Here is a 17,816-nt window from a genome sequence, read left to right on the forward strand (position 1 = left end):
AGAGCCACCTCGTAAGAATCAACTGCGTGCATCTGGAACCCGGGACAAGACTTACAAGACCCATTTGGCAGCCATCGGCCTCAGGAAGTAACTGAGGTCATCACCCAAGGGGATCTGCAGGCTGCAGACAGAAGGCGACTACAGAAATCTTGACGCCGGGGACAGGCAAAAGGAAAGGGGGTAAGAGCAGCGGGGCATGGTAAAAAAAAAAAAAAAGAACGAAAGAAATTCCAATAGAAGGTATCGTGAAATCCAAAGGAGTAAAGTAGAAGAGGAAATAACCCACGGTGGCAAGAGACTCTTGTCGGATGAAGGAAGAGGTACTGTCTGGATGTGACCATTTGTGGGGTCTCAGGTGAGCCCAGTCTCAGTGACAAGACGGAGACCAATGTCCACAGTGCAGTTCAAGCAAGCTTCCCGGCGGAGGGGAAGAGAGGGCTACAGCTGGTGAGGGATTCGGGCTGAAAGACGGTTTTTGAGTACAAATGGGGTTGGGGAGAGAGAGCTGTTATTTGTTTCTTTTGGTAGTTTTGGTTTGGTTTCATTTTGAGAGTTTCCAGTGTTTAAATATGAAGACAAAAGAACCACTAGATAAAGAAATGCTGGGAGAAATTTTTAAAACCAGAAAATGATGGGTAAAGAAACGAAAGAGAAGGATGGGACATAAAAGTTATTAAGAGGGGCGCCTGGGTGGCTCAGTCGGTTGAGCATCTGCCTTCAGTTCAGGTCATGATCCCGGGGTCCTGGGATCGAGTCCCGCATCGGGCTCCCTGCTCGTGGGGAGTCTGCTTTTCCCTCTCCTCCCCACTCATAGTCTCTCTCACCACCTCTCTCTCTTTCAAATAAATACATAAAATCTTTAAAAAATAAAACAAAAAATAAAAGCTATTCAGAGGGCTCTCGGGGGTGGGGGTCCAGGAGAACCCCTTTTCCACTGAGATAGAAGGGAAAGCCCGAAAGGTGGCTTTAGGAACCTGAGACTCTACAGGTAGCCAGAGGGAAGCTGAGGGAATTAAGCTTCTCATTTCAGGGCCATGAGAGCCTGGTTCTCTCGAACCAGGACAGGGAGGTTTGTTTCTGCTTCCATAAATATTATTTAAGGAAAAAAAAGCTAAACCTGTATGAAAGTGCGATTTAAGTAGTTATACACTCTGGATAGTCCACTGAATTATTTATTTGCAATGACATCAGGAGTTTCAACTGTTCAAAATGAACTGAATCTTACCAAAAGTAGTCCCTTCCATTATAACATTAAAATATTTGGATGTTGATCATTGATAAGCAATAAAATCCACAAATAACAATACAATCAAGAAAGGTTTACTAAAAAATATAAAAATGAAAGCTAACTTTAAAACCCACAATGATGAATTCTCCATGGGATCTGTACGAGCTTTCAGGGAGAGATGCCTCTACACAAAAGTCACATTTCTTCTAATCATATTTTACAAGCCAGTAAAGCTTACAGAAACTATTACTTGCAGTTACATTGAACTAATGTGTGCATAAACGCTGGTTCCCAAACTCTATGCGCCAGATGTTCTCCTCCAACAGATTACGAGCTACCTGTGTTCGCTGAAAGACTGACTTAATTCTTCCAAGTCTTGCTCCTTCGATCCCTCCATCCCATCTTCGTGTGAGAACGGGACAACTTTGCAGCCCTCCAGCGCGCAGTGACTCACCATGCTGCCTGCACGCCCACCGCGCGGTAGCAAACACCCCCCATGCCGGCATCCTAACTGCCCTCTTGTCCGCCTCGCCGGTTGCCGCTGGGTTGAGGGGAAGCATTTTACTGTCCACTCTCGGTGGTCTCCCAGGCAGAGCCCCTCCTCGCAGTGTGAACTGCTGGAAGCCAGTCCTGTGTCCCAACCGCACTGGGACTGGAGCCTCCCAGCAGACCGCCGGGGGGCACAAAGCCTTCTCCCCCACCTCAGCAAGCACCCCACGCCTTCAGCCTCTGCAGATGTCAGGCGTGAGTGGGGCAGCTCCATCAGTTCTGGAACCCTTCCCAATCATCCTGGGAGGCGAGGATTTGCTCAGATCAAAAAAAGACCCTGACAGAGAATCAGTGGGGGGATATTTTCTCAAATTTGATGTAAGTACTGTGAGCAGATTTTATATATTGAACATTCTTAGGTTTCTAAGAGATCATTGTTATTAATATGGGCTTTTTGTGCCTCTCAAAAACTTTATCATATACCTACACGAGGGCAGCTGCAAGCCATCACTAATAACCAAGCATCAAATAAGATACTTTTTTATAACGATATTATTCTTAAAGATATTAAAGAGCACTATATATATATTTTAAAGGTTGTATTTATTTATTTGAGAGAGAGAGAGTGAGCGTGAGAGAGCAAGAGCACGAGCAGGGGGAACGGCAGAGGCAGAGGGAGAAACGGACTCTCCGCTGAGTAGGGAGCCCGATGTGGGACCCAATCTCAGGACCCTGAGATCATGACCTGAGCCAAAGGCAGACACTGAACCGACTGAGCCACCCAGGTGCCCCTTAAGAGTACTATATTATGTAAATTTTTAATATAATAGACCTATGAGAAATAAGATAACAGAGTATAAATCATTATATATTACTCAAAATCCTTATTTTTTTAAAGATTTTATTTATTTCTTTGAGAGAGAGAGAGACAGAGATACTGAGAGAGAGCACAAGGTGGGAGGAGAGGGAGAAGCAGACTCCCTGCTGAGCAGGGAGCCCAATACGGGGCTCGATCCCAGGACCCCGAGGTTATGACCTGAGCCAGAGGCAGATGCTTCACCAACTGAGCCATCCAAGCGCCCCTCAAGATGCTCACTTTTAAATGAAATAAGCAAACTGAGTATCAGTGAGTATTACATGCATCCATCTGAATACATTTTTTAAAGGGGTGGGTAGGGAGTAAATATACACACACTCACACTCACACACACACACAGACATATAAACAATGCTTCGAGTATGTGTTTTAAAAAGTTGTTCATGGTCACAGCAATCCTCTGCCTAGCCTTACCATGCCAGTGATCTGACAGATTAAAAAGCTGTTAAAATGAGAGGTGCTCCCCTTACAACCACAAAGAAATCAGGAAACAAAACAAAACAAGGGTTTAGTCTTTTCCACGGTACAGCTGCATCTTCGAGAGGTGCTGATGTCAGTCGCCCCCCTTCCCACCACAGCACACACAAAGCCACTGGACCTGGCTGTACGCGGCATGCCCAGCATGCCCAGCTCTGCGGCAAGGACAGAAAAGGAGGAACCCCACTCTGAAGGGCAGTGGTCATGGGACGGCTCATGGTCTCCACTGGCCCCCACACCTGCGCTCGAGAACACTCACCCCTACCACGCAGACAGACACACAGACAGACAGATTCATTTCTCTGTCTCTGCCCCCATAAGCCCAATGTACATACATGCCCCAGATTCCAAAACGGGCATTTCAGGTAATATTAGTCACTGAGAAAGTGGGGTTTAAAATAAAAAAATTCACTTTGTAGAGTGTTTACCCTTTTGTATGATTCCAGATTGGGGGGGGGGGTTACTTTTACAAAAAAGAAAAACTTACTGTTGACATGATCGATGTAGTAGACGCCAATCTGTGGGTCAAACCCTGCTTCCCAGCCCCACGGCAGCTCATCCCCAACACAATCAGCAAATGACAAGGGCTTCGTTAACCTGCAACAGACCAGAATAAATGCACGGTGATTCTTTCCATCAAACAACATAGGTCAAAATTCGGTACCCTAACCATAATGAAGACGTGTCTAGGTGGCATTTCCGTTTTGTTCTCAATTGTGTCTAGAGTTTGCACGGCTGTGTTTGAAATCTTAACAGAAAAAAAAAAAAAAAACAAGGATAAAATACAGAGATGAATATCCAAAAAAGTAACAATAAGTCATAATACCCTTTGCAAAGTTCACAGCTTAAGACTGGGAGATAAATCCATACAATAAATAAGTAAAGCCATTTTAAATCAGGGAGAAGTCCAAGCTGACAGTAAGGAGGCCTGGGACCCTGCTCCAGCTCTCCACTAAATGGCTCTCCCATGACAAAGAAAAATTTGTCCCGGGATTCAAATCCTGGCATCATGGAAATCATCACACCAGTAACTCTAAGACAAGATACGTATCAGGATACACTAATTCTAGATTTAGATGCTCTTGTATAAATTAACTGAACACTTACTTGAATGTGGGGTCCACTATGACAGGAGGGACAAGTATATTTTATTTTTGTAAGTATCTTACACATACCAGTCACTCAACACAATTTCTAATGGAACCAAACACACAAAATACTTAGGTATCAATGTGATGTCGCCTTTTGAAGCTGCCTTATGCTTTCTTTTTTTTTTATTTTATTATGTTATGTTAATCACCATACATCATTAGTTTTTGATGTAGTGTTCCATGATTCATTGTTTGCGTATAACACCCAGTGCTCCATTCAGTACGTGCCCTCTTTAATACCCATCACCAGGCTAACCCATCCCCCCACCCCCCTCCCCTCTAGAACGCTCAGTTTGTTTCTCAGAGTCCATAGTCACTCATGGTTCGACTTCCCCTCCGATTCCCCCTGCCTTCATTTTTCCCTTCCTGCTATCTTCTTTTTTTTTTTTTTTTTTTTTTTACATATAATGTATTATTTGCTTCAGAGGTACAGGTCTGCGATTCAACAGTCTTGCACAATTCACAGTGCTCACCATAGCACATACCTTCCCCAATGTCTATCACCCAGCCACCCCATCCCTCCCACCCCCCACCACTCCAGCAACCCTCAGTTTGTTTCCTGAGATTAAGAATTCCTCATATCAGTGAGATCATATGATACATGTCTTTCTCTGATTGACTTATTTCCCTCAGCATAATACCCTCCAGTTCCATCCACGCCGTTGCAAATGGCAAGCTTTCATTCCTTTTGATGGCTGCATAATATTCCATTGTATATATATACCACATCTTCTTTATCCATTCTTCTGTCGATGGACATCTTGGCTCTTTCCATAGTTTGGCTATTGTGGACATTGCTGCTATAAACATCGGGGTGCACGTACCCCTTTGGATCCCTACATTTGTATCTTTGGGGTAAATACCCAGTAGTGCAATTGCTGGGTTGTACGGTACCTCTATTTTCAGCTTTTTGAGAAACCTCCATACTGTTTTCCAGAGTGGCTGCACCAGCTTGCATTCCCACCAACAGTGTAGGAGGGTTCCCCTTTCTCTGCATCCTCTCCAACATCTGTCATTTCCTGACTTGTTAATTTTAGCCATTCTGACTGGTGTGAGGTGGTATCTCATTGAGGTTTTGATTTGGATTTCCCTGATGCCAAGCAATGCTGAGCACTTTTTCATGTGTCTGTTGGCTGTTTGGATGTCTTCTTTGGAAAAATGTCTGTTCATGTCTTCTGCCCATTTCTTGATTGGATCATTTGTTCTTTGGGTGTTGAGTTTGATAAGTTCTTTATAGATTTTGGATACTAGCCCTTTATCTGATATGTCCTTTGCAAATATCTTCTCCCATTCTGTCGGTTGTCTTTTGGTCTTGTTGACTGTTTCTTTTGCTATGCAAAAGCTTTTTATCCTGATGAAGTCCCAATAGTTCATTTTTGCCCTTGCTTCCCTTGCCTTTGGCGATGTTTCTAGGAAGAAGTTGCTGCGGCTGAGGTCGAAGAGGTTGCTGCCTGTGTTCTCCTTTCGGATTTTGATGGACTCCTGTCTCACATTTAGGTCTTTCAACCATTTTGAGTCTATTTTTGTGTGAGGTGTAAGGAAATGGTCCAGTTTCATTCTTCTGCATGTGCCTGTCCAATTTTCCCAACACCATTTGTTGAAGAGACTGTCTTTTTTCCACTGGACATTCTTTCCTGCTTGGTCAAAGATTAGTTGACCATAGAGTTGAGGGTCCGTTTCTGGGCTCTCTATTCTGTTCCATTGATCTATGTGTCTGTTTTTGGGCCAGTACCATACTGTCTTGATGATGACAGCTTTGTAATAAAGCTGGAAGTCCGGAATTGTGATGCCGCCAGCTTTGCTTTTCTTTTTCAACATTCCTCTGGCTATTCGGGGTCTTTTCTGGTTCTATATAAATTTTAGGATTATTTGTTCCATTTCTTTGAAAAAAGTGGATGGTATTTTGATAGGGACTGCATTAAATGTGTAGATTGCTCTAGGTAGCATTGACATCTTCACAATATTTGTTCTTCCAATCCATGAGCATGGAACGTTTTTCCATTTCTTTGTGTCTTCCTCAATTTCTTTCATGATTATTTTATAGTTTTCTGTTATGCTTTCTCTTTAAGCTTTAAAATGAATGATGGAAACCACAGTTTCCTAAGCACTACGGGTTTCAAACTTAATGTTGGGTTGATTTTTCTCTCTCACTTTCTTCATTTTTGATTTTGAGATTTTCCTTGGCTGTTAGAGCAGCCTGGGCAGGCTAATAGTACAGGTTAGTGAATGTCCTATTGTCGGGTGGCCAACATCAGTGGACATACCTTCTGATTTAGCCACGGGCACCACCACCAACACAGTTCCTACATACAGAATCACCTGGAATCCCATTTATCCATGCTAATGAATATCAACAATGACATAGTTCAACTGAAATACAGCTCGTTTCCAGAATCTCATCATTCATCAGAATGACAAACTGTGTCACCTACCCTTCAGAATGCTGGGAGATCAATACGTAAAGGAGGGAAACGCTTTCTTCCCAGGCCTCGCCTACAATAGCCCCCTCCAAGGACATAAAATACCAGTGGATGAAAAGAAGGGAGTGTCTCCTTTACTCTCAATGTTCCCAAAGCCCGAAATCTGCTTCTGGGGACACCGGCCTTTGAAACCAGTTCAGCTGATGGAAGTAATAAGGAGACCAAGCAGCTCTGCCCCTGAGACACTAGGAGACCACCTTACTGGGAGCCTCTATCTACCCCAGGTTCCTTCTCTTTTAAGTGGTGATCACACCCCCCTTATCCTCTCCCTGCAATTTAACTGCCTCTTAAGATTAATGTGAGATTAAAAAGGAAATAACTTAGAACAGTGTCAAGGACATGGTAAATAGTCACCAGATGTCAGAAATTATCAATCCAAGCGCAACACATGAATTCTCTAATTTGTTCTTCAGAGGAATGGAGTCAGGCAGTAGTTCTCAACGTACGGTCTTCACGACCAGCAGCATCAACATCTGGGCGCTGGTTAGAAATAACAAATTATTGGGCCCTTAGGCGGAGTCCTACAGAATCAGAAACTTGAGGGCCCACCAATGCATGTTTAATCAAGCTCTCCAGGTAATTATGGAAAATTTGGGAACCACTGGCTCAGAAGGTAAGAGCCTGAAATTTGGCATCAGAGATCTGCTGGGTTCAATTCCCTGTCTGCCACTTACCTGCTGGACAACCTAGGGCAGGTTACTAACCTTAAAAACCCCTGTTTCTGAATCGTTTTTAAAGGGGGGAAGGCGGATCGTGAAGTTTAAATGAGGATTAAACAACATAATCGTCGACGAATGGGAAGCTTCAGTATATATTAGATGAGTGAAATGAGCCCCAGACATGTTAGGTAATGCACGCAATAATATGGCAACTCGTCAGATTTACTTTGCAAACCTGGAGTCAATTTGAACCCAATCCAAGTCAAAAAACCATGCTCTTAGTTGTGCTTAAATTCCATCTTATATCGTAAACTGCCCAGGAAAACTGATAAAGGAATTAGATACTACATCAATAAAACCCCATACCACAGGAAGCGGCCTTGCCTTCATACATTGTCTGTAAGACTGATCTCTGACTCTGTTGATAAAGCTGATTTTTAGACAAAGCCCCTGTGCCAGGTTACCTTGCATATTATTCTGTTCTCTTTCCCTCACTCTTTTATCAGCGCTGTCTAAAATGCACATGCATCCTAAAGAAATGAATAAGACACGGATATGTAAGTTTAAATGACAAGAGAGTGGTATTACACAAGTGTTATCTTGGTATCAAATCAACATGCTTCAGCCTGAGTATGACATGAATGTATTTGTCAGTCTAAGAATGAGAAGTCACAAAAGCTTCAGAACATGGGTTATGATTACAAATTACGGTAATTTGACTCTACTTGGAAATTATCCAGTTTTTCCTATTAATTGCTCAACAGATAATAAGCATTTTATTAACTGTCACTGTTCTAAGACTAGAATTACATCTATAAGTATACATGTAATTATGAACTCAGTTAAAAAATTCAAAAGTTTCCATTCCTGGAAATTTTAATGTAAAAATTTCTTTGCAGTGTTACTTCAAAAATCAATTAGATGCTTTATTTTCTGTACCTGGATAAGTACCTATCTTTTCTCCACACTCTATCAATAAGTAAAACCATTAAAATACATATGTATAAATTTCAAAATGTTAGAATTTAATTCTTATCCAAACTACAAGGTATAAATAGAATAACATTCTCAGATACCAAATAGAATTAAGCACTCAGTTCTGCTGCTATCCTGATAATGGGAACATATTACTGTGACATACTAAGAAGTAACACAAAACAAAAAGAAGTTAACAGATGCATTCCAAAATTAGAAACAATATGACTTAGAACAAATACAGTAAGCAGAAACGTTGATTAGTTTCTAAATTTCTTCCTCTTGTTTTGCACAAGGAATCTCTGAAACATTCCATCTTCCTTTGATGTTCAGGAAGTAAAAATGGATGGAGTTTGCTTTTTGTTGGTTCCCCACAAAGGAGCAACATCATGCAAAAAGCCTGAAACTAACAAGAGTCTTTATGCTAAATTCCAGAGATTACTCTTTGCTTTAAAAACCGCCTTCTTTTGCACCGTGACTAATGTGAAGAAAATGCCAATTTACTACAGCGCTTTGCCAATGCTCACATACAAAATTTGAACTTTGCACGGCATTTCCTCTCTTTGTGGGCACTGTCTCATCCTTCCACATGATCCGCCATTTAGGGCTTACTGTCAATCACGGATACCTGTCCTATGACATGAGACATCTGCCACACACACACAGATTTACTCTTCACCACAATTACGTGATGGTGAATGCTGCGTGCGCATAAGCACAAATCCCAAAGCACTGAGTTTGAACTAATTGCACCGAAAGAAAAGGCACTTGACAGAGAAAGCCATTCTCGGGTTAATAAAACTCTTGCCACAGTTTAAGTCCCCCAGATGTATAGTTTAGCGTGAATGCGAAAGGTCTTCCCAGTTGTTTTTGCTTTGTGGTATCTGCGGCTCTCGTGGGGCTTAGTCAAAGCAGAGTTCACGTTGTGAGCTGTCTAGGATTACTACGGGATCTGCCCACACAAACAGCGCTGAACGGCTACAGAGGCCTGACAGAATATTAACTTATAATGATGTTAATTAGGCCCCTCAATACGTCTATCTGTTTCTATCGCTATACTAGTCAGGGGAAGTAGCAAAGGGACAGAAAGAGGGGGAATCACAGAAAAGGGTGAATGGTGGCAGCAAGAAGAAAACGGCTCTTAAGAGAAATTATACAGACCACTTCAGAGGAGGGTGGATGAAGTGAACTTCGTATCTTTGAGGAAATTAGCTTAAATTTTTCAAAACAAGCCATATTAGACAGGAGAACTGCCAGACAGGGATGGCCCTGAGCCCAATACACCGGGTCAAGGAGGAGCCTGGGGCACCATGATTTAAATGGCTCACCCAATGTTTCGCTGCTGAGGAGCATAACTGGGGGGCCCAACCAGGCCCGTTTCTCCAGACTGAGTTCATGTCATCTTTGTACCTGCTTGGGCTCTCAGACAGTTCTTTTCTGTGGTGGCCCGAGGTCTGGTCTTCCTCTTTTACCCACTGGTGCTAGTTTTTTCCCTAGTTGCCAAAGAGAACCAGTGTAATCTTTCTTCCATGTGATGGGCTTTCAAATTTGAACACAACGGTCTTGTTTCCCAAACCTGCTCTCCTAGAACCCAACTGTCTGGTTCCCCTCACCGTTGCTCATATCCCTTCTCTACTCAAAAGCCTACCAATCTCCTGTCCATAATCCCACCGGGTTCTCCCTGCTCTGCAATCACATCCCATCAATTAGTATCAAGCATGAAACTCCTCTCGTATAGTTCGTTTTTTTCTCCCTTGGCCTACAAATATACTCAATCCCTCCACCCTAAAGAAAACCTTTCCTCAAATCTTCTGGCTCATCTTTAATGTTCATTTCCTAACCATTTATTCATTCCAACCTAGAGATCTTAAAATCTAGAGGGCTTTAGGAGACCCTGTCAAAATCTCCCTTATGCCACCTAACCCAATCTATAGCTACTTCATGAATATATGACTGAAAGGCAATATTTGTGGGTGACTCACCTTTGAAAGAGCACACCGCTTATGCTGTCGATTTGGGGACTCAACTGTATTATTTGCAAAAATGTCAACGCTTACACTATTCTATGTAGAAAGAAGTCAACTTTTACATGAAGTAATTATACTAAAAATACAAAACATTCACTGTTTACCATGTACCACACATGCTTTAATACATATAAATGTGTGTGTTAAATCCTCATAAAACTCTGCGAAGTACATATAAGTGTTATTGCCATCTGAATAGCCCATGCAGGAAAAAAAAACTTAAACTGTAATCCAATAAGCACACGACTGGGTAACACATACCTCTTTCTAGTCAACATTTGTGGTTTCCAGCCACTGGGCTGATTATGCAGTGTGTCGCTGTCATTGTTCTCTAAAGCATGCGTTCAGCTACTGATACGGATTTGACTCTCCACCAGTTTCTGGAAGAAGCGGCAAGAAAGGGGCCCCTTTCAAAAGTTCTGGAGGGAGAGGGGAGGGGTCTGTATGCTGAAGCAGCATCGCTGGGCAGAGGGGTACACTGTGGCTGTCTACACGGCCTGAGGGGCTCCTATTAAGGCGGCAAAGGCTACGTGCCCCCACACAGGCCTTCACACTGTCCACCTTCACAACAGAGGCTCCGAAGGACGAGGAGGTCAAGTACAATCACAGAGAGAGGGAAAGATACGGATCAGGGACACACAACTCCTACGTTCTTTTAAAGATCTGACCGACGATCAAAAGCAGCTTTTTAAAAAATAGTTAATCTTTTTGATAGGATTTGTAGACTGAACTGCAATTTCTAAGTAATACTATATTTATACATGCAATTCTGAAACAGGAGGTTAGAAAATGATTCGACTTAATTGTTTACATTGTCTGCCTATTTTAACTAAAAAAAAACAGTTGGTGCCTATAAGGTCAAAATTATGGATCACATTTCCCACAGGAGCTCTTTAATGTAAGATCAGCCTGGAAATGTTGATTCCGAGCAGTAGCTCCTGAACCTACATGTACATCCAACTCATCTGAAAGGCTTATTATAAAATAGATCACTGGACCCATCCCCACACTTTCTGCCTCAGTAGATCGAGGTGGGGAACCTGCATGTCTAACAAGTTCCCAAGTGATGCTCATACTCTGGCCCCTGGACCATACTTGGAGAATCACTAGTTAAACCACTAATCACAGCCCTAATCCATCCAGGTGATGGAGAAAGGAAAACAAACTCAATTTAAAAATGAAACTGGAGGCAGAAGCCTCTGCTTCAGAAATACCTATATGATGAAAACTATGTTTAATGAGATGTTTAAACAAAATTAATGGCTTAATAATTCTCAGATTGGAGTCGCTTCATTTAATTTTAAGTCAACATTTTTTTTTCCTCAAAGAACACTTAAAAATTTTTAAAATAAGGTCTTGAAAAGCAAGGTTTTCTTTTTCTTTCATATTTCCACCTACATACAGAATAGTAGTAAGTACTCAACATCATTAGTCAACAGGAAAATGCAAATAAAAAACATAATGAGGTACCAGTTCATACACACCAGGATGGCTATAATTAGAACAACACCCCCAGAACAGAAAGTAACAAGTGTTAACAGGGATGTGGAGAAAAGGGAAACCCCCTGCACATTGTTGGTGGGAAGGTAACATGTTTTCAGCCTCTGCAGAAAACAGTTGGGCAGTTCCTCAGAAGTTAAACACAGGATTACTACATGACCTCGCATTTCTGCTCCTGGGTAGATGCCCCAAAGAACTGAAAACAGGTACCCAAGCCACTGCATGCCCATAATGTTCACAGCAGCACTGTCTACAGCAGCCAAAAAGTGAGACACCTCAAGTGTCCATCAACGGATAGACTGCGTGTGGTATATACGTGCAATGCAGTATCATCCAGCCATGGAAAGGAATGAAGTGCTTACACGTGCTACAACGCACAGGACCTCCAAAACATTAGGCTAAGTAAAGCCAGACCCCAAAGGTCACATAGGGTACGATTCCACGCACATGAAATATCCAGGATAAACAAATCCATAAAGATAGAGAGTAGAGGAGTGGTTGTCAGAAGCTAGGGAGGGGGGCAAATGGGGAGAAACTGCTGGATGAGTATCTGGAAGGAGAGAAATGTTTCAGAACCAGAGACGGTGCTTGCACAACAGTGTAGATGTAGTAAATGCCACTTTAAAGTGGTTCATTCTGTGGTATGTGAATTTCACCTCAATAAACTATTTTTTAAAAATAGCAACACGTCATAACAATGCCAAGACTCCAAGTGAGTAAGATCTCTTCACAAGAGGAAGTTAAATAATAAAAATATGTGAAAATGTGTAACTTCACTAGTAAAAAAGAAATGCCAAATGAAACAATAATGAGGCTTAATTTTAAGCCTGTTAGGGTATCGAGTTTTTGTTTTGGTTTGGTTTGTCTTCCTAATGAAACTCAGTTCTGGTGAGGATGTGAAGAATCAGTTACTTTTGTTTGTTGCTGGTAATTTTGTAACTTGAGACAATCCTTTTAAGAAACAATTTGGCAGTATTAGAAAAGCATTAAAAAGTTGATTCCCTTTAACCTAGGAATGCTAGTCTTACGCAGTATTCCCTGAATCCTGTCCCACAGGACCACCCCTCCAAAGACTGAGTGGCCACCTAAGGCATCTTACTAGCCTCTGTCTTCCCCACCGGCTTACGAGCTTCTCCAAGGCAGGGCCCCATTCTGTTCTCTGCGTCCCCAGCACAATACCTACCTCATCAGTTTAGAATCCATGTTGAAACTGAATGGATGCAGATTAGAAAGAAAGACAGGAAGAAAACAATTATGGAGGACTGTTATTGTTTTTTTTTTTTAATTTTCAATTTACATAAATGTAATAGTAAGTGCATTTATTAAAAGAATAATATGAAGGTTAATATTTAGGTGATCATTGATAAATATATTAGTGAATAGCTGATAACAAGACTATGGAGATAACAAGAAAGGAGAAAAATCTCTCAATATTGCACCAAAATATCTGGTCCTGTAACTTATTTTGGCTTATTATAATTACATTATATATCATAAATGAATAGCTAAACAGAAAACAGATTCTTAGTGACAGAGAGGTAAAAGAATTTATCGCAGGTGTTACAATAATTCAGCCATTTTTTAAAAGTATTTTACCCTACAGAAGAAAACAGAGTGGTCAGCAAACACTTCAACCTGAACCTCTTTTCTCTCCTAAGTGCCAAGAAATGTTTGCCCTTTGGATTATTTGGTTTTGGAAAAGAGTTTGAGAATTTAAGTAGATATGCCAGTAAAGAATGCTGGCGAGAGGAAGAGGGCTTAACAGATTATTATCCAAACAAACAAACCCACCAAGACCGCCTCATCCTCCTACCTACAGTTCAAACAGCACAACCATTGTGGACGCCATCACAGATAAGAGCTATTCAAGGACCAGGACTGGAAGGTGCTGGAGGATTCACTCAGGAGAACGTGCTCCAGCCAGAACAACAAAGAACTGATTTACAGTAAGCACACCCCTCTGGATGGCTAGAACCTTGCTGTATTCAACCTCTATCTTAAAGAGGTTAACTCAATGATTAAAATGACCCTGTATTACTTTTATCAAAATCTAAGGAACTAGGAAGATGTTTTTTAATCCCTATAACCTTATTACATAGGGATAACCCCAGTCAACAGTGTGTTTCATTCCAGGCTATGCTTTTCTTAAAAAAACATACACACCCATATACTGAAGCACATATAATATTATGCACATTTTTACAAGATTGGTAATAAACTAAACTATACACTATAGTTTTGAGCCTTGCCTTAAAAAAACCCAAGTAATACTTTCTCATCATGAAAAATATATAAAATAGGATAAACTATTAGTAAAGTCCTGCCTTCATTTCCCTATAGAAAGATATATATTCCCATACATTGGTATCTTTTCAGTCCATCTATAAATTCACATGCTATTACAAAATGTATGAACAGGCTCATACTATGTGCATTTTCTATGACTTTATTTAGTTTGCAATACAAGTTAGAAATTTTTCAATGAGCATAACTATACATTTACCTCAATCTTTTAATACCTACATATATGGAACAGATTACAGCCCATTATTTGACTAATCACCAATTAACAGACATTAGTTTCAACTTCCTTCAAGAGAAATTAATGCTTCCATGTACATGCTTGTAAATATTTTCAGCTGTGCAAGTACTTTTTAGAATGAATTCCTGGCAGTGAGTCGAAGAATATACACACTTTTAAAATTTAAAAATGTCAATATGCGCTAGAGAGATCTTAAAGACATATTAGCATTTAAATTTTTTAATCCTGATACATACTCTCCTCCACCTGGGCATTACCAATTTGCACTCTCATCCACAATGGTAGTGAGCACCCATTACCCACATTCCACCACCCCTGATACGGTCCTGGGGTGGGGGTGGGGGGGCATAAATCTAACAATTACTACATAAGGTCTGTAACTTTTCTGTATGTTTGCTTCCTTTTGTCCTTTTTTAAAAGTGCTCTCCATATTGATTTGTAGCAACCTGTAAGACATGTTGGCATTAATCCTTTGTCAAGTTGCAAACATTTTTTTCCGAGGATATTACTGGTCCATGAACTATTTAGGATAAATAAAAGACTGATTATTTTAAAGTATTGGTGGGGGGGGCACCTGGGTGGCTCAGTCAGTTAAGTGTCCCAACTCTTGATTTTGGCTCAGGTCATGATCTCAGGGTTGTGAGACTGAGCCCAGAGACAGGCTCAGAGTCTGCTTGAGATTCTCTGTTGTCCTCTTTCTCTGCCCCTTCCCCTCTCTAAAAAATAATAAGAAAAGAAGAAGAAAAGTCTTGGGAAAACTAGATTGACAGGGGAAAAAAGCTAGATCCTTATCTTCCTTCCAACCTAATTAATTCTAGATAAGTCAAAAGAATCACATGTGATAGACAAAGAAGCTAAAGTATGAAACCCACTAGAAGATACATAAGAATTCTTTAAGACTTCTGGGTTCCATTCCTACATCCAGTGTTTCAAACTGTAGTCCTTTAACACTTGCCATTGAAAAATATATACAATGAAAACAAGATCATGCAATACATTTCAGAGAATTACCGACAGAGGCGACACAGGCGTTAAGCTTACAGCTTGCTCTGTTAAAAAGGCAATTAATAAGTATTAGAAACGTGTTAAAGACATACTAGCACCAGACTGACTTTCTCCTTACAACAGAAAGTAATATGACTCAAATTTACTTAATGTGATGTCCCCGTTCTACTACACCCTTCTTGGGAAATGGTCCTAGGCCAATGGAAGACTCCAGCAAAGGGTAGCATAATCGGGACAAATTTTAATTGAGGAAGGTGAACCTAACAGCGGTGCACTGAACAGACTAATCCAGCAGCAGCAGCCTCACCTGGTAATTTACTAGAAATGCAAGTTATCAACTTCCTCCCCTCAAGCCACTAAATCAGAGCCTGAAGGCGGGGCCACGCCCTCGCCCTCCGCAAGCCTCCCTGCCTACTGCAGGGGGAGAGCCCCTGGGTTAGAGAGGGGCTGAAACAGCTCAATTTTCCATTTTACCATCAGGTAGTAAGCAATGGCGATGGCCAGGGAGAAAGGAAAGCACCGTGGCAGCGGACAGGAGCACTGCCATGAGGAAAATAATAGCATCTGAGGCTGCCAGGGAAGAGAAAAGACTCCTGTAAATGTGGGGTTCCAGGCCTGGGTCCCTGAAAGTAGAAGCTGGATACTGAAAAGCTGGGGGGTGTTCTCCCGAAACAAGAGAGAGGTAATTGAGAAAGTCTACAATTCTGTGGTTTGAGTACAGTCATAGCAACACCGGTAAGCAAAATTATCCCGGATTAATTAACTTTAAAAGATGTTGCGTGTGAGGTGCCTGAGGGACACGCAGGGAAAATATAGACTAAAATCTCCACTGGGACATCAGATAATGGATGAGATGAGTGAGCCAGGCAAGGCCTTGGGATGTGCCCACATTTAACGGGACAAAGCAGAGAACAGAAAGAAGGGCTTAGACAACGGAAGGGGGGGGGAAACCCCACTTCTCTCTCATCTTTTCGCTCCTGCCCACAGCAAGTAATAATAAAACTTACAGCAAAGGAACATTTCATTCATGCATTCATCAGGTCACCAAATCTTTACTGAATGCCTCTGTCCCACACTGGGATAACACAGGATGTGGGAAGCATGGTTCTGGTCCCCCAGCAGTTCTTCCAGAGATAACCAGTGACTGGCCGGCTGTCCTGTGGATGTAAGCGTGGCATGAAAGTGTTCCCCAGTGAGAGCGAAATGTGTGTTTTGAAAACCAATGAACTTTGAGTATATCTGCTTGTTGTACCATCTAGAAAATGACTGACTTAACACGAGGGAGGTAGTTCCGTTGAACACCAAGGAATCCTCCTGACGACACTATATGAAACTCTCCATGGACTAGAGCACCTAGTTCTCGAGCTTACGTCCCAGGGACCCCATATTGGTTAAAAGGGAAGGAATCCTCGTGGCCAGGAACCCCACCTGGCAGAGTCCACGCAGGTGCAACCTCTTCTCCACGACACTGAATGCCCTGTCACTAGGGTCGCTCTCCCACCATCCTGACCACGGGAAGCAGTCACGGCTCATGCTGGCATTTTACAACCCCAAGCCTAGCTGTTGCTGTTTAACAGCATTACCAGAGTTTAATTTACATACCATAACACTTGCCCATGGTTTAAGTGTGCAAATCAGAAATTTTTAGTAAATGTAGAGAGTTAAAACCACCACGCAATCTAAGTTTAGCACATTCCTACCAACCCGAAAAGATCCCTTGTGCCTAGGTGCAGTCACCCGGGACCCCCATCCCTACCGCCTGCCCCAGGCAACCACTCATTTACGTTCTGTCTCTATGGATTTGCCTTTTTCTGGAATGTCAGATCAATGGAGTCGTACAACCTGTGGTTTCTGATGTCTGGCTTTTTTATTTAGCATAATGTTTTTTTGAGGTACATCCATACTGTTGTGTGTGTCAAGAGTTTGTTCCTTTTATTGCAAAATAGTGTCCTATTGTACGGACATATCACATTTTGTTTATCCATTCACCGCTTTACAGACCTTGGGACTGTTTCCGCTAGGATGAGTAAGGCTGCTATAAGCATCTGCAAACAAACGTAGCTTTTGAGGGAGAAACAATGATCCGACTTCAAGCTCAGTGTGAGGGGCCAAGTTTTGTGACATGGTTGGCACAAGTTATTGGCATAGTGGTCTACAAACACTGAACAGCAGAGAAGAAAGAAAAACCAGCTCATACCAACAAGGGATCAGCTTATTGACCTCATTAACACCAGAAAATCATAATGTTTGCCAGCGGGCAAAGGGTGGCAATCCTACACGACTTCACTGCCCAGAAGCAGGACACCTGCTCTTCAGATGCCTACTCTACCAATTGCTGAAAACCTAAATGAGTCCGTGCGAAGTAAAGGAAGAATCAGGCAGCAGAAACAGGCTTTTTATCTGTGC

At 41.9% G+C, this 17,816-nt stretch overlaps 1 protein-coding gene across 2 annotated transcripts in view; it reads right to left on the reverse strand.

Annotated features, from left to right (window-relative positions):
• The window catches only part of WWC2 (WW and C2 domain containing 2), a 201,897-nt gene that overhangs the window by 98,240 nt on the left and 85,841 nt on the right, over positions 1–17,816 (reverse strand). For both annotated transcript variants that reach the window (XR_013446669.1, XM_036071321.2), the window contains exon 2: positions 3,559–3,668. Coding sequence is in view for 1 of the 2 variants with exons in the window: in XM_036071321.2 (XP_035927214.1) it covers positions 3,559–3,668 (110 nt within the window). In the remaining variant the exon portion in view is untranslated. The remainder of the gene's footprint in view (positions 1–3,558; positions 3,669–17,816) is intronic.

This window comes from Halichoerus grypus, chromosome 3, assembly GCF_964656455.1.
Source record: "Halichoerus grypus chromosome 3, mHalGry1.hap1.1, whole genome shotgun sequence".
NCBI classification, from domain to species: Eukaryota; Metazoa; Chordata; class Mammalia; order Carnivora; family Phocidae; genus Halichoerus; species Halichoerus grypus.